Below are 17,440 nucleotides of genomic sequence, written 5' to 3' on the forward strand. Positions count from 1 at the left end.
CTGTCAAGCCTTCCTGAGGTGTCGTGGGCTAGTCGACAAAACACTGAAGACGGGAGTTGCCCCACCCAGCCCTTTCCAGACGGTTGCCATGCTGAGGCACTAGGGAGGCCGCACTGGTTGATCCATGGAGCCAGCATCACCGCCGTTGTGTGAGCTGATGCGCCAGGGAGGCTCAAACTGGCTGATCCCTGGAGCCAGCATTGCACTTCAGCCATCAACACAGGGCCTGTAGGAAATCCACATTACCTGGAGGAAAAGCGCCGAAGACTTATATATTAAAGCAAATCTACATATTGGTTGGTCCCCACCACTACTATCTCATTCTATCTTGGCGAAAGCGGAGTCCAATATTAACATGAAGTGCATAACAGCTACTCTCATGTAATGAAAATCAGGAATTAGCGATGGCAGGCAAAGACTTTTCATGTTACAAAATTACACATTTTAAAAAAAAACTCATTTTAGAACCAAGAATGGCAGATAATTGCAATTTTGTTTCATGTACAGTAAACACTTGCTGATCCGTACTGTACGTGTTAGGACCTAACCTTTTTTTTTTATAAAAAGTGTAGTTTCTACAGCTGCTATCAGGATGAATGTCATTGTGACAACACTTTTCATATTACAGGTCAGTTTGGATTACCAGGCTTGGGCTAAGCAAGACTCTACTGTGCATGCTTCACATCATTTTGTAGGCCTGTGGCAAAAATGGCATGTGTGAATTTTTATATTTGTATTTTTCTTTCAGATCCACTATCCTGGGGAAGACATGAGTGCAGTACTGCAAAAACCTTTGATAAAAGGGACTCATTCTTTGCACTAGAGACAGAGCCTAGCTGGGACCTAGGTACTTTATTAAACCACGATGAACAGGATTCGTCAGCAGAAACCTCTACCAGACGCCCTCAACAAAATACTGCTCTCCTGGGCCAAGTGCTCTTGTGAAGTATTTAAAAACGTTGTAAATGTTTGGACTGTCGTCTCCCAGAGTGGACTTGAGGTATCATAAACTGGATGTTGTGTTGTTGTTGTTGTTGTTGTTGTTGTTGTTGTTGTTTACATTTAGCCTCAATATTACAGAATGCCGAATTTGCATCAAAGGCAATTGTTTCTTTTTCCTAAATGGTTAAATGTTTTTAATGTAAGTAACTTTGAGAATGTGGGCACTGGTTTGCCCATGCTCATATTGGAACAGAACTACTGGATTCAAGTTGGACTTAAGAGGCAGGAGAGGACTACGAGTCAGTGCTGAGCATCTCCAAATGGGGGAAGAAGACTCTTAAAGACTGATATTCAGTTGTGTTATTTCTCTGAGAATACTTTGTGGGAAAATAAAGGTTTGACTTGCAAACAGTCTTTCTTTTGCCGTTCATGACCCGGTAAAAACAGAACAAATATTGTTTTTTTTAAAGTAGTAAAACTGTGTATGTAAGCATAGGTAAAATATGGACCTACCAAATTACAGTGTTGATTTCAAAAGAAACACAGATCAGAGCTAACTTCTCCATTTACAGGAGTCTTTAGTATAATCATTTTTTTTTAACTTCCCATGGTTTGTAACATTTAATATGATTTTCTTAATGGACACTCACTTGAAAAATATGTTACTAAACCATTGATAAAAAACGAAATAGTAGGTAAGGTACATATATTTTTAAAATCCCCCTCCTTAGGTTTACTGTAATTGGTTTGTGGGAAAACACATTTGCAGGTTTAATGAGTAAATAAAGGAGTTGCAGTGTTTTTTTGTGATAACTGACATTGGACATTGCTTTAGATTATCACAAGGTACAAAACAAGAAGATGCAAGCTTTTAGAAAGCAATTTGAAACGCAAACATTATTGCCTTAAGTGTTACGCTATCGTAATACCTCTGTGAGCTTCTAAAATCTACCCCTAAGCTTGTAATGACGAATGGGATTACATTCTTTGGTAAATTATAACCTATTTGAAATGTTTACCAGTACTAACACTTAAACACAATCCACTAAATAGAACTGCAGCAAAAATGTAGCTATTTTTATTCAGAAGTTAATATGTACAGTTGACCTTGTCTCTTGAGGCAGGGCTTCCCAAACTGTGTTTGCCCCCCTATGACAGAAGGCATTCTAATGGATACACAAAAAGAGGATGTTTTGTTCTCCTTCCAGTTTTTGTTGTATAATGATACATGCTGTTAGCACGGGCAATGGAAATAAAGATGTACGATTAAGCTGGTGCCCAGTATTAAGTGATACATTCAAAATCACCCCAAACGCCTAACAGAAATGTTGATGTAAACCAACTGCTTTGTCAGGTGTCATGGTGATTTGGGAGAGACTATTTCTATGTGTGCTGACTCCTCTCGTGCCCGCAGTTGGAGAACATAGGTCTTCTGCTCGTTAGGTTTTCTCCAATAGCCCGATCAAAACTGTACCTTTAAAAATAATAGGTATCTTTTAAATAAAAGATAAGCAGGAAACATCTTTGTTAGCAGATTTATTGCATACTTTTTTGTGACTCCTTACCAGACAATCCTTTGGCAAATATGCAAAATGCCTGATAGTATCTGGGGTACATAATGATTTATTACAGTATATCCAAACACATTGATTGGTGTTTGGAAAACTGTGCGGTTTACTGTAACACGATTCAATAAGGTTATCAAGCCTTACACCATGTACAGACTGCTTCTGATCCAAAAACCACACTGGACATCTTCTTTCTGCTAGTTGTCATGCAACCCCTGGAATAGGGCACTAATTGTGCATCGCAAACTGCACCTGTAATCACCCTGAGAGAAGCATGAGGAACCCTACCACTTCCATAGCTGTTTGTGAGATGGATCCTGAACTCTCATGTATTGATATAACCCCTGAGTTTGTAATCCTGCTATGTTGGGATTGTTGATGGACTCCCTTGTTGTTTGTAACCTCTGAGCCAGCGGTGTGTGTGAGCAGGAACTTGTTGATGGACACTCCTCTTATACCCTCCCTAAAAAATACTGCACAGGTACTAAGTTTGTACTATCTATGTATTACATCCCTTTAGAAGTACATAGTTCTTAAAATTAAGTTGTCCCCTACATGACAATTCCAATTACATCATTGGGGATACTATTATAAGAGTATTATTAGAAGATCATAGCATTACCAGTAATGGCAACATGATGCCTTTGGAACAAATATTCCACGGTGGTCATCTCACAAGGTCCTGTACAGCAGTGGATTGCTAGTGCACATTGGGCAGTTTATTATTGGTATATGAAGAAATGTCCACTGTGGAACCATGTTTCTAATGGCAGTCTCATACACTGCTGTTCTTGTGCTGCCATTGGCTCTTAGTACAGGACCACTGTATTGATGTTTTATTGCCATTGATGGGATAGCTGTACCCCATTAGTACTACTAAACGATATCCTAATTGGATATTTATAAACTACAACTAACCGTGTGCTATTTGACTGCTGCTAATAAATCAATAATTTGTTGGATAACCTCAAGTAGTGAATGCAGTAGGGCTTAAAAGAACTACACTATGGTACCTAATAAACCTGGTACTGCCCAGTCTGGCTTTAGTTATACAGTAGTAGTACATTAATACAGTAGTGACTTGGCAGTAACATTTTGTAGGCTCTGAACTACTGAATCTATGAAATAAAAAGGAAATTAGAAAGATTCTGTTTTTCTCCGTGTGACCTCAGTAACAGCAGTATTTATTCATTGACGATCATGTTGCCTTTCTTTTGAGGAGTGTGCATTTCACAATTCCCTGGTAAACTGCCTGAGTTCCTGTACTGCTTTATCCACCACTTTAACCCTTGCTTCGTGCTAACTTGTCTGTGTATAGGATTTATATACTGAATGTGTAATTGTTATACTGTGTTTTAACAGTTTTGCCTGAAATGTCACTAATTTCTAAAACAAATTTGTAAAGTGAATGGAATCAATTGAGCTATAGTCAAGATGTGGGAGATTTTGTTTCTCTGTCAATGTGAATAAAGAAGTAAACTGTCTTACACTTTTTTTTTCTTTGTGAATGTTGTGCATAAATTGATTGTAGCTTAGAAAATAGTTCCATAATGCACTTCCTTTCACTACGTGTCTGGAATGTGCCGTTTTGAAAGAAACATGACAGTATTTTTATTTTTATTTTTATATCTGTTACTATACTATATTTAAAGAAATCTGTTTTGAGGCCATGTTAGATTTGCACTTCTTGGTCATTTCACATGGAAAGTGAAATTGTGCCCACCCCTTCAATGGCTTCCTTCTTGTTATTAACCAACCAGCTGCTTGTCCTATTGATTGACATGCTTTCAGCCGGTAACATTCTTTGTCCCAGAAGACACTGTTGGGATGTAATGAACCAGGAAGTGCAAGTGTACCTAATTTCCTGAGAATAAGGCATGGCGACCGAGAACTTACTTTAACCTAATGTAGTATTGCACGTCATATTTTAAAAGGAATACGTTTGCTGTAACATGTGTTTCTTTTACCCACCAAAAGCAACATATTTTACCAATGACTGTGTCAGGAGGCAAAGTAAGGGCCAGTCTGTGAATTCTGAGATGATGCAGCACTGTGTGGACCCCTAACATCAGCACAAGCAGGCTTGGAACCATATTGGTGAGCCAAAGCATGGAGGAATTCCAGTGGCTTCTGGGAGTTAGAGTTCATTTTGATTTGGGTTTCTCACATTGTTAGCAACAGGGTTTAAAAAGAGAGATGGAAGACGGACTGACACCACTATATTTATTACTCAGAAAAAATAGTTTGTCAGGCAGAAAAGGGGATAGATCTACTAAGCTTTTATTTTAACGTAAGCTTGCAGAAAAACCAAAAACTGGAAAGACATAAAGCCTGTGTATATTCTGAGTCCTTCATCCAAAACAGCTAGTCCAGGAGCTGCTTATCAGTTCTAGTTGCTTGCCATAGAAAAATATGTAAAATGATTTAGTTTTTACTGGCAATACCAGTTGTGCACATGCTCGTATAAAGACACTAATCAAGCCTTGGCAGACAACTGGTTAAGTTGAATAAACTGAATAAGGATGAAACTGGTTTTGTTGCAAACGTTTTGACACTTTTTTTTCTAGAATATTTCAAATCATGTTATATACTTTTTGGTTATGAATAGTTCAGTTTCATAAAAGCTGGCAATACATTTTGGGATTTTTCATATTTGTTCCAGTTAGCTGGATGCCACAATTCTTTAGGCCCTGTGCACACTGTGCCTTTAAACCGGCTTAAAAGTGTTAAATACGGTTTGCGTCTACAGCGTTTAATACCGTAATCGAGACCACCTCAAAACATTGTCTCGCGTCAGGTAGTGCGGTTTATCAGAAGTGTGGACGCTGTAATATCGTACCACATTTTCAGTGTGTCCTCCAATATCCCAAAATGCTTTGTGGTATGTTCGCCGAAATACTAGCTCCTGAACTTCAGACTGAAGGACTTGCTGTTAGTGTACACTCCGCAATGTGCATTCATTTTTATGCGTGGTTGTAAACGTCCTAAAAACGAAAGGGGCCTGTAAACAAAATGCTGAATACTGCCCCAACACCCACCTTTGAGGGTGAAAGCAAAAATACAACTACAAATCCCATGAGGCGTTGCTCGGGTGACATCAACACCATTGTCACGCATGACTGCAGTTTAGTCACGTGGCGTGACGTTGACATGTTTTTTGAGAAACTTGTCTCGTCGCCATTTTAAGACTGTTTGTTGGTGAGGGGAGGTTATCGTGAGGTTTTTAAACCTGTTTTTAAACGCAGAAAGCGGGTTATTGGTTTGAACTTCAAATAGCTGACGCAGAGGTAAGTGAGATGCTTTAAATGAGCACGAGATGTACTTGTATTTGCTGGAAAATAATTTTCTGAAGAAAGGTTCAACTAGACAAAAGACAGACGGGAAGGCCTCGAGGCGGAAAAAAAAAATAACAACTCGGTTATTATCGATATATATATATATATATAATATATATATATAAAAATCTATATATATATATAAATCTATAACATGATCACGTTTTATCAAGAGTATTTGTTTAGCATGTAAAACACTTGTCTATTGAGTCGAGTAAAATGCGTGCAATCGGTATTGTTGTACTTATTAAAAGATAAAGCCCACCCCTCCCCCACACATACTTTACGTCAAACAAAGCGTTCCATGTCAAAGTGATGCATCATTTTAAAATGTAATTTTCTGTCTGTCTTGGTAAGTTACCGGTATACTGAAATTAATCTGACTTTTTGAATATCAGTATAGGTGTATTTGAATAAGGTTAGTACTAGTTGTCTGTGGTGATGTAATATAAAATGACGTGCATTGTCTTAAATGTCTACATACTCCGAAAAAAACAACCCAACAACTGACATTTAACTCAATAACTGAGTATTCTGGTTTCAAATACGTCATTGTATTTGGACTCAGCTGAAGGGTAAACTCCTTTGTGTACAAAATGGAGACGTGGCTTGCCAAATACTAGTGACTCCGTCTCCTTGATCACATAAAGCCCTAGTACAGTCGACTTGGCTAGTGTTACGCTAACCTTTTTCCATAGGCGCATATGAGCCCAAATTTAACAAAAAATAATAATAAAATAAAATTTTTAAAAAAATAAATACACTAACACAATTCGCCAAAATAATTATTACCATATTGTATTTGCTGTGTAACATTTAGGCCGTACATATTGTTTACTTTTTTACAGGTGCTGTTTATAAAAACAGTTTACGTTCATCAATTTCGTTTTAAGAGGGTTTTAATTTTATCAACAAACTTTTTTGTAATTTCTCCTAGAACGTTTTTGATTGCACAGTTGAGGGTCAAATTCTGCCAGTCTGCACCCGTCAATACAGGGCCTTAAGCTTACGTTTTTCTAATGTAAACTGTCTAGGCACGCACTCACTAATATTAGGCGCATTTACAAATGTGCTTTTATTATTATGCATTTATTTATTTAGAATGCAGTTACCTGCAGACATGCCCTAGAGGAATCTTCATTTTTACGTCTTCCAGTACTGTACATAGAATACAGTACAAGCCTGACTGACTGCGATGGAAACTAAAAAGAAACGGTTATGTTATTACTTTTTTTTTTTTTTTTAGTGGATGTTTCTTAACGTCCTTATAACTTGCACGGCTTGTTAGTTATCAAAAGCGCGTGTCGTTGCACGCATATTGGTAACGCTAGTGGTGGGGTATGCGGTTTTTAAAGTCCTAGCGGTTGGAATAATGATACACTGCACTACAATCCCATATACACAGTGATAAGTAAGGCTACGATTTTGTCACGGAATTTGGGGAAATCAAAGTCAGTGAAATCTTGGAAATGGATGTAAAACACACATTTGGTTAGGCACTTTATTTACTTTAAAAATGCAGTATGTCATGCACTGAAAATACAAATGTGCGAGTATCGAAATTGTTTGGTTGTGTATGCACGCACGCAGCATTTAAGTGTAACTTGGTCAGCGAATGAGATTTGTATTTTGTCACTGAGCGAGCATGTAAATGAACACAGATCGTGTTATCGTTTGTGATCTTCACATATATACAGCGCTTTTTAGTTTATTTTTTAAACAAAGTGGGCTTGCATCTTCACAAATATTAATATGTGATCTGTGTGCTTTTCAACTCTTTGTTTTTATTTTTAAAGGGGCAGTGCTCTGTAGGCTACTCAAACAACCAATTAAACGTCTCGTTCTTATTGAAAAACAATATATATATACCGTTTCATTTTGAACACGGTAATAAAAACAATTATTTGACATTCTGATCTTGTATATGTATGTACATTTACACTGGACGCACACATAAATAGGAAGAACAGTTTATTTTTTTTTTACAGTATTATAAAGTTAAGTTGGTGTGAAAATACCTTTTAACTAAGTTTTGTATTCTAACATTTAAACTTGTAAGCAGTCAAAAGCAATAGTGTTGTTTTTTGTTTGTTTTTTTTGGTGTATTTAAAAGTTCTTGTGTATGTTGATGTAGTTGAAAGTACATTATTTGGTGGCCTTACCGTGAATTCTTTGTTTTTTTCTGCAACTCACCGGTGAAATGTACTAAAAATCAATGTGCCGAAATCGTAGCCTAAGTGATGAGTTTGAGATCGTGAAACCATTCGTCACCCACGTAAGCCTAAAACCAAAATGGTCGCACCACCAACAACAAAAATAAACAAAATTGATTGGGTGCACCGCAGAGCCCTCAACTAGTCGATTTGTATGAACTTTTTTTTTGTCGGAAGTTGTAGTTTTTGACGTTGTGCCTTTTTTTTTTTTTAGATGCGGCACTCAAAGCGATCATACTCTCCAGAGTGGGCTGTTGACGGCAGTTGGGATCAGAAGTTCGGTAGCAGTTGCAAGCGCAGAAAACAGTCTCATAGCAGTGAGAGAGAAAATAAACCCCGTAAACATCAACGTCTAGTTAAAATTACTGACTGGTAAGTCAAATACCTTGGTCATGAGTGATGAATTCAGACTATTAAAATAGAAAATGCGTACTGCAGCCACTTTCAAAATGCATTATCTGTGTTTTAGAAACAATAAACGGGTTAAATATGTCAACCACAAAAACACTTTTTTGTCAGTTTTGTACAACAGAAATGATCCTGCTTCAGAAACACTTAATCATAGCACAGGGCGTGGCATACAGTGTATCTAAATATAGTAGCCCAGAATGCACTTACCTTTCAGAGCCCTGACTGAAACCAGGACAGCAGCCAGAATGTCATGGTCTTCAGTTGTTTGCAGTGGTGCAATTTCCAGTACATGTATAATGTGGGTATTTCAATTTGTAGGGGTCCGTAATTGTACTCAAACATACACAATTACATCTTTCAAAATGGTTTTTGATTGCAAACATACATTAGTACCAGTTATGGCTAATTTCATAATTTGGGTCAATTTCAGATATTTCTTTGTGTTATTAGGCATAATTGCTTCATTGTGAAATCCACTTTAAAATAAAAAAAAATATGACTTTGTGGGTGAGGTTGCTGCTCCTTCAGACTCTGTGCAAGATCCTCCAACTGTATTGAAACATAACCTTCAAACTGCCATGGGGCAACACAGTGGTAATTGTGTATTTCAATAATCTTTTGTATATGCCTATGAAATAAAGGAAATAATACCTGTTGGTGAAAATCAGTAAATCTGAACAGTTAATGAGACTTTATAATAAATATCGGTTTAAAATATTAAGCAAAATGCTACACAGAAGCTAGACTCTAAACTATGAACTTTTATCGTGACATTTTTGCATTTTGTAGTCATTACCTGGAGGCCAAGACATTGAATGAGCAAATGGACTGCAAAGAGAAGAAGCGGGTTTGTGAATGTAGCAAAGAGTACTCGCCTGGGTATGAAAATGAACATTATAGGGATCGAGACTGGCACCATTATAGCAAATCCTCTGGGAGAAGCGGTAGAAGTGGGATAAGCGGTAGAAGTGGGATAAGCCGAAGAAGTGGGAGAAGCAGAAGAAGCAGTCGACCCAGGAGACAGAGAAAACACAGAAGCCACGTCAACCGCCCTTCACACTCGGTATGAAAGTTTTCAGCATGTCTAGCTAGGATTGTCTTTAGATGTTTATGGTTAGAGCTATGATTAAGCAGTTTTGTATATTTTTTTTGGTACTTTATCCAAGCAATGTTAACACAATATTGCAATACTATAAAGAAAACATGTCTAAATATGACCAGCATTTTAAAGGGGCAGGTTGTGTGTAAAAACATAAGCCGTTGAGCTAGTAGGCCTTCCGTTATTGACAGTTCAATTTTAGTGTCAGGAGTTTTTACCTTGTGACCTCTGGGATGGAAATAGAAGACTTTCGCTACAGTATAGAGCTGTTTGAATCCCTGAACTCTGAGCTTAATTGCATACGTCTTGAGTTTGTAACAACTAAGATTTTGCTTGCTCTTGTATGATTAAACTCATGGTAATAAAACAGCTGTGCAGTGAGGGTCTTGCATCCATCCTTGCACTATGAACAAATTGGGTTACAGCTTGTTGATTAATCATGCACTGGAGGTCTACAGATAATCTGTATTAAAATGGGATTTTACTTGCAATAATTGGCGCCATACAAAGGCATGCAATATCAAGGCAACTTATGGGAAACCTATTCCATTGGTCTTTGGAAATCTTCCCCAGAGTATGTAGTTATAACTTTTAAAAAAACAAAAAAAAACAATGAAGATCTCAACCTCGGAAGAAACGTTAATGTTGTGGGTTTTTTTGTATTGTTTTCATTTGTTGCATTGCTATTTTGAGAAGAATATTATCTGAAAATTTGTTGCCATGTTTTTCTTCTGTAACACAAACTATGTGGCCCTGTGCATTTCTGGGGGATGAATTTGAATTTGCTCCTGCCAACCACCCATGGCCTGGCGCGTTATCTGAATGCCTGAATATCTTCCTGCTGAATGAATGAATGGCGCGTTCTGCCCTGAATTCACTCTGGTTTTTGATGACGTTGGTGCCGGCTACTTGACGTTTGCAGAGGAGTCCCCGCAGGAAAAGATCCAGGAGTGTTGAGGATGATGAGGAGGGGCACCTGATCTATCACAGTGGAGACATGCTAAGAGCAAGATGTATAGAATATTTTTGTAACTTTTTTCAGAACAATGTTAGTGTAGGATAAAATGGGGGCATGATAGGGATATGTTTTGGCTGTCTTTTTTTTCTTTCTAGCATTTAAAAATAAATGTTTATTTTAGTAATAGCAAAACAGTACGCATTAGGGATTTTGTGTTTTTGTTTTGTTTTTTTAACCAATATTTAGACATTTTTAAAGCACAGTGTAAAATAAATTAATGGAGGAAATACCTACGCACAAGTTATCCAAATGTGCAATGAATGCTAGCCTTATTAGTTGTGTATTCTGGTGATTTTATGTGAACTTAAACTTTCTTGCATGTACTCTAATTATAAACTGTTTATCTCTTTAGATGAGATTGTTTGCACTTTAGGAGAAGGAGCCTTTGGGAAAGTTGTGGAGTGCAAAGATTATAAGTAAGTTTTTATTTTTTATTTTTGTTTTTTAAATATAAACTTTCTGTAGAACTTTAAACAAACAAAATGTAACCATTTATTAACATTACACATTTCATCCCTAGATTAACACAATCAACCATTTTGAACAATATCTTATTTTACTGTCGTTGACCCTTTGCGGTCCTATGTCGGACCAGGTCCAACATTACAATTTTCCCTTTCCGGTCCAATGTCGGACCCTGTCCGACATCATCAAAACACAGACCTTTAGTCGTTTTTTTTTCTCCGGAAAAAGTCGAGAAAGCCATTCAATGGCCGAGTGAGACTGATAGGAGCCGAGAGAAGCCGAAAAAAGGGGGTGGATCTGAGCAATACACATAGCCCCGGCACCAAAAAGATAACACGGCCATAAACAAGCAAGATAGCTGCTTCTGCATCCAGCATGCAAAGAATATTAGACATTTGCAGAGCTTTTTGAGATGGTTAGTAATAAAATAATGACTTGGATCGCATTATTGAGGAGTTTGGTGATGAAACGAGTATGTATGCACGACTATGAAGAGGTATGTGAAAAATACAGCGATCAAGGGGTGGGGCAGTACTGAGTGTCCTGTTGATATGCAGTGCCTTTTAAACAGTCTAAAAGCGCGTCTAAAATAAACTGCACCTGTGAAAATAAATTTGGCCTGAGACGCGCAGAATAAATGGACCGCTAAGGGTTGATTAATGTACATGTTTACAAATGTCTTTTGTAGCTTTAATTTTTAACCAGGCCTGAACAGTGTGACATTGTATGTTTTTGTTTTTCTATAGAGGGGGTAATCATGTGGCACTGAAGATCATTAAAAATGTTGATCGATATCGGGAAGCTGCCCGATCTGAAGTTGAAGTGCTAGAGCAGATCAATTCTCTAGACTTTGACAGGAAATAGTAAGTTCTGTTTTTATTTATTTATTTTTGTGTGTATGTATATATAAATAAATAAATAATTGTTAAATTAGTGCTGCGACGAACACAGGATTTTCACGTTAAGGTATTCGCTCATAATTTAAATATTTATTTGGATATTCGTTAGTTTTCAAAAAGTAATAATATTGCTAGAATACAGGCAGAGACAGCATAGCAGCAGGGGCAGGGGGGTGTGGCCCCTGTGTGTGCCTGTATTTTACAGCAAGATGTTATATGTAACGTTAAAGTAGAACAAGTAAATTAACTACAAAACAAAGGATGCTAAAGTAGTACATAAAGTTGACACGACATTTTATTTATTTTTGCTTTTTTCATTCCTTGCCATTGCTGTTTCTTCACAGTAAACAATGGCCAGACATGTTTTCATTATAAGAGAGAGAATTAATTAATTAATTACACCCAAATTATAGCACAAAACAAACAAGAATATCTTATTTATTGGGACACACACACTAAAACACAAAGCAAACTGGCCCTAAAAAGACACTACACTCTGGCTGAATACCTGACCAGGGTGAAAAACAGTAAACAGAGACAGACCTTAACAAAGTACTGGCTCAGTGAGCACAGCCTGGCCATCGAGAAGGGCCGACTCAGGCAGACATGGCTGCCCAAAGAGGACAGGTTGTGTGATCACTGTCAGCTCAATCAGGTCGAGACAGATACACTTTTTACTGCAGTGCACAAAATATAAGAATATAAGGGAAGCCTTCTTCCCAAAAATACAAAATCTTTGCATAGACTTCTCAGACTTGCCAGACCCAGATAAACTCCCCATCCTCCTCGGAGAGCAGACAAGCTGTATAAAAGTGGCAGCCCAGTACACAAGCGCCTGCCACAGCCTGAGGGACAGGGAGTGACACTGAGGCGCCTCACACGGAGGAAAAGATAAATAAATAAATAAATAAATGTTATAGAATACATATATTAATGTATATCATTATTGTTATTATTATTATTATTATTATTGTTGTTGTGATGTGTTTGAAGTACTGTTTTTATTTTATTTTTAAAAGTTTAAAAGTTTTAAATGTTCATTGTAAAGATGGAATTTACCCATCATTGCTTTGGCAATACTTGTGAAAAATCAGTCATGCCAATAAAGCACTTGAAATTGAAATTGAATTGAGAGATCTATCTCCCATATCACAGGTTTTTTTCATTTGCCATTTTTTAAACTTGCCCAATTTCTGCCGAGGCAGTAAATAAGTGCAAGGTATTTGTCATTTCTAGCGAATATGAACATCTGATTCTTGTATCCGAATACATGTCAAAAATATTTGTCCCAGCACTTTGTGTGTGTGTGTAATTCCTTCATGTAAAGTTGCTTCTTTTCACCTGCCTCACTATAGCTTCAAGACAGGAGTGTAGTAATTTAGTTAACTCCATAAAGATGTAAGGATAACTGTTCCAAATTGTTTTAAAAAATCCTGAAACTTCATATTTTCTCTTTTAGCCCCTGTGTGCGAATGCTGGATTGGTTTGATCACCATGGCCATGTCTGTATTGTGTTTGAATTGCTTGGGCTTAGTACCTATGACTTTCTAAAGGAGAATAGCTTCATGCCTTTCCCACTAGATCAGATCAGACACATGGCATACCAGATCTTCAGAGCTATTCACTGTAAGTATGCTTTGTATCTCAGTATGTATAGGATTAAACAGTATGTGTGGTAGGATGTAATGTTAGACGAGAGAAACCCACTCATATTTACTTAAATGTAATTTTTTTTTATATATCCTTAGTTTTACATCGGAACAAGCTGACGCACACAGACCTTAAGCCTGAGAATATTCTCTTTCTAAACTCTGATTACATCATGGAATACAATGCCAAAATGGTAAATGTTTTTGTCAAATGTTAGTAGTTTTTCCTCCACATTATTTGTGTTTCTGATGGGGGGAGGATGTCTTTTTTTTTTTGCTTTAGAAACGGGATGAAAGAACATTGAAGAACCCGGATGTCAAGATTGTAGACTTTGGTAATGCAACATATGATCATGAGCACCATAGCTCTGTGGTGTCAACAAGGCATTACAGAGCTCCTGAGGTCATTCTAGGTGAGGTGTTTTATTGCATGAAGCATATAGACTTGTATTGTAACACTTAATGTATTTGCTTACTATTGTAAGTCGCCCTGGATAAGGGCATCTGCTAAGAAATAAAAAATAATAATAATAATAATAATAATAATAATAATAATAGACTAGGTGCCCCACATGCAGATCCAAAAGTGGACAAAAAGCTTGTGATTTGATAATTTAAGAAATTTCATTTTTAGAAATATTACAATCTAATTGACTGGTTCACTTGCATGTTCAGTTTCTGTTTTTACCATATTTTAAATAGAAAAGCATGCTGCTGAATACCATAGTTAGATATATTTAGGGTTACTGTGTAGTCATTGACTATTGCATTTAGTTATAAATGCCCCTCTTTTTAATCTTTCTTCCAGAATTAGGATGGAATCAGTCTTGTGATGTCTGGAGCCTTGGATGCATTTTAATTGAATATTATCTTGGATTAACACTGTTCCAGGTCAGTCTTATTTACCAAGTTAATTATTGAATTGTACACAGGCTTCAGTGTCACAGCCGTGGATGCAAACAGTTTTCAGTGAAACGGTATTCTTGTTTAAAACAATTGTTCTTAATCACCCATTTGGATTCCCTGTGTTTTCCTAAGTTCGGGGTGCCTTTTTTCAGTAACAAATGCTACATCTAAAGCATTTGGGGTGATGGGGTGATGTTTTTCTTAAATTTCAAAAGAGCGTGGTGCATAAGGCAGCACAAACTGCATTGCTTAATTGCAGTTTTACTTGGTCACACCACACACATTCAGGTACATCTGCTAAGAGGCAATGTTTTATCACCCATGTGAAGTCTGTGTATAAAAAATAAATACATGTCTTTGTTACAGACACATGACAGTAAAGAACATCTTGCCATGATGGAAAGAGTTCTGGGACCAATACCGACCCACATGCTGCAGAAGACCAAGTAAGTGAATTTATTAAATGTTTCCATTGAATGGTGTGATTTTATATGTGCTAAAGCTAACAGAACCTGGCTAATTGCTAATGTCCTTTTTCTTTTAAGGAAACGAAGGTATGTTCATCGAGACCGATTAGACTGGGATGAATACAGTTCCTCGGGCAGATATGTTAGGAAGCATTGCAGACCTCTTAAGGTAAGAGATCAGATAGAAAAAAACAAATAGAAAATCTTTAACTGCTATCCAATGGGAATCTTAAATTATGGCAATATTTGTTGCTTGGGTCATTGGACTTCTACTGTGGGATAATACACTTTACAAAGGCAGTGTTTCTGAATGTTTGCTTGTAGATTAATACCAATATAATTATTTCTGTTTGTTTTGTCTTTTCAGAATTACATGGCTTCTAAAAATCCAGACCATGAAAAACTATTTGACCTTATCAGAAAAATGTTAGAATACGATCCTCTGAAAAGAATTACACTGAGTGAAGCCATGAAGCATCCTTTTTTTGATATTGTACGCAAAGCAAAAGTGTAACTATTTAAAAAACAACTGCATACCCAATTTGAGATTCTCCAGAGGAGATTACATGGACTGTGTCAGTCTGCCTTGAAATAGTCATTGTGTTCTGTTAAAAGCTAGTGGTTTAAATTATTGTGTATCTAGGTAGTTATGTAATGATTATGATTATTTGCATTTCTATCCACAAGATACATTTTTGTCTGATGTAACTTTGTACAATGTGTAACTTTCACAATAAAACTTCAACTAAAAACTGTGTTCACATTTTATTTGGGGGGGGGGGGGGGGGGTGCTATCTAATAACATGATCCTTATAGTACTGGTGTGTCAGGATATTTAGGTTGTCTAGAAGCATATAGATGCACTACACATTTGCATTTTGTCCACAAAGTTCAGATTTGGTGCAGAGAATGTTGATGTGAATTTTGTCATTCCTGAGAGGAAGGTTGCTGTTTTATCCCATTTTCTAAAGGGGTAGGACAATAGATTATAAAATCTTAGGAAATTATACATGAGCGATTAAAAGAAATTACAGCTCTGTTGCATAGCATAATATAGCATTTCTCTGTAGGTAGCAGCAAAAACATAATGCATGATTGGCTCAACTTAACAAGTTTTATTAGAAACCTTGGTTGAGTTGTTCAGTATGTTGGTGTTTTCATTAACTAGGGAACATATCTTTTATGTAGAAGACAATTAAGTTGCAACATATTTGTCCGACTTTTTCTATTTCATTTCCATTTAGGTGTTTTTTTTTATAAATGGCGGAATACTGTTGGGACAAGGGAAAACTTTTACTTAATTTTTCTGTTACATACAGTACTGTGCAAAAGTTTTAGGCAGGTGTGGAAAAATACTGTAAAGTAAGAATGCTTTCAAAAATAGACATGTTAATAGATTATATTTATCAATTAACTAAATGCAAAGTGAGTGAACAGAAGAAAAATCTAAATCAAATCCATATTTGGTGTGACCACCCTTTGCCTTCAAAACAGCATCAATTCTTCTAGGTACACTTGCACAAAGTCAGGGATTTTGTAGGCATATAGTCAGGTGTATGATTAAACAATTATACCAAACAGGTGCTAATGATCAATTCAATATGTAGGTTGAAACACAATCATTAACTGAAACAGAAACAGCTGTGTAGGAGGAATAAAACTGGGTGAGGAACAGCCAAACTCAGCTAACAAAGTGAGGTTGCTGAAGACAGTTTACTGTCAAAAGTCATACACCATGGCAAGACTGAGCACAGCAGCAAGACACAAGGTAGTTATACTGCATCAGCAAGGTCTCTCCCAGGCAGAAATTTCAAGCAGACAGGGGTTTCCAGATGTGCTGTCCAAGCTCTTTTGAAGAAGCACAAAGAAACGGGCAACGTTGAGGAACATAGACGCAGCGGTCGGCCAAGGAAACTTGCAGCAGATGAAAGACACATCATGCTTACTTCCCTTCGCAATCGGAAGATGTCCAGCAGTGCCATCAGCTCAGAATTGGCAGAAAACAGTGGGACCCTGGTACACCCATCTACTGTCTGGAGAAGTCTGGTCAGAAGTGGCCGTCATGGAAGACTTGCGGCCAAAAAGCCATACCTCCGACGTGGAAACAAGGCCAAGCGACTCAACTATGCACAAAAACACAGGAACTGGGGTGCAGAAAAATGGCAGCAGGTGCTCTGGACTGATGAATCAAAATTTGAAATATTTGGCTGTAGCAGAAGGCAGTTTGTTCGCCGAAAGGCTGGAGAGCGGTACACGAATGAGTGTCTGCAGGCAACAGTGAAGCATGGTGGAGGTTCCTTGCAAGTTTGGGGCTGCATTTCTGCAAATGGAGTTGGGGATTTGGTCAGAATTAATGGTCTCCTCAATGCTGAGAAGTACAGGCAGATACTTATCCATCATGCAATACCATCAGGGAGGCATATGATTGGCCCCAAATTTATTCTGCAGCATGACAACGACCCCAAACA

General features: G+C 37.3%; 2 protein-coding genes across 4 annotated transcripts in view; both read left to right on the top strand.

Annotated features, from left to right (window-relative positions):
• Positions 1–3,994, top strand: part of LOC117413325 (ras-GEF domain-containing family member 1C-like) — a 57,173-nt gene extending 53,179 nt beyond the window's left edge. The window contains exon 14 of the mRNA XM_034022352.3: positions 749–3,994. Coding sequence (XP_033878243.1) covers positions 749–773 — 25 coding nt within the window. The 3' untranslated portion in view covers positions 774–3,994. The remainder of the gene's footprint in view (positions 1–748) is intronic.
• A 1,649-nt stretch (positions 3,995–5,643) lies between these two features.
• Positions 5,644–15,724, top strand: clk4b (CDC-like kinase 4b). Of its 3 annotated transcripts, XM_034022346.3 has the most exons (13): positions 5,644–5,797; positions 8,273–8,430; positions 9,259–9,532; positions 10,491–10,581; positions 10,939–11,002; positions 11,798–11,914; positions 13,410–13,576; positions 13,699–13,793; positions 13,883–14,012; positions 14,408–14,490; positions 14,872–14,951; positions 15,051–15,141; positions 15,340–15,724. In XM_034022346.3, the coding sequence occupies exons 2-13, from the start codon at positions 8,273–8,275 to the stop codon at positions 15,484–15,486; spliced, it is 1,497 nt and encodes a 498-aa protein (XP_033878237.3). In that variant the 5' UTR covers positions 5,644–5,797; the 3' UTR covers positions 15,487–15,724. The 3 variants fall into 3 exon arrangements, with proteins under 3 accessions (XP_033878237.3, XP_033878238.3, XP_033878239.1); XM_034022347.3 differs by lacking the exon at positions 8,273–8,430 and having other exon boundaries at positions 5,645–5,797; XM_034022348.3 differs by lacking the exons at positions 5,644–5,797; positions 8,273–8,430; positions 10,491–10,581 and having other exon boundaries at positions 9,438–9,532.
• Positions 15,725–17,440: the final 1,716 nt, after the last annotated feature.

The sequence above is a fragment of the Acipenser ruthenus genome, chromosome 23 (assembly GCF_902713425.1).
Source record: "Acipenser ruthenus chromosome 23, fAciRut3.2 maternal haplotype, whole genome shotgun sequence".
Taxonomy (NCBI): domain Eukaryota; kingdom Metazoa; phylum Chordata; class Actinopteri; order Acipenseriformes; family Acipenseridae; genus Acipenser; species Acipenser ruthenus.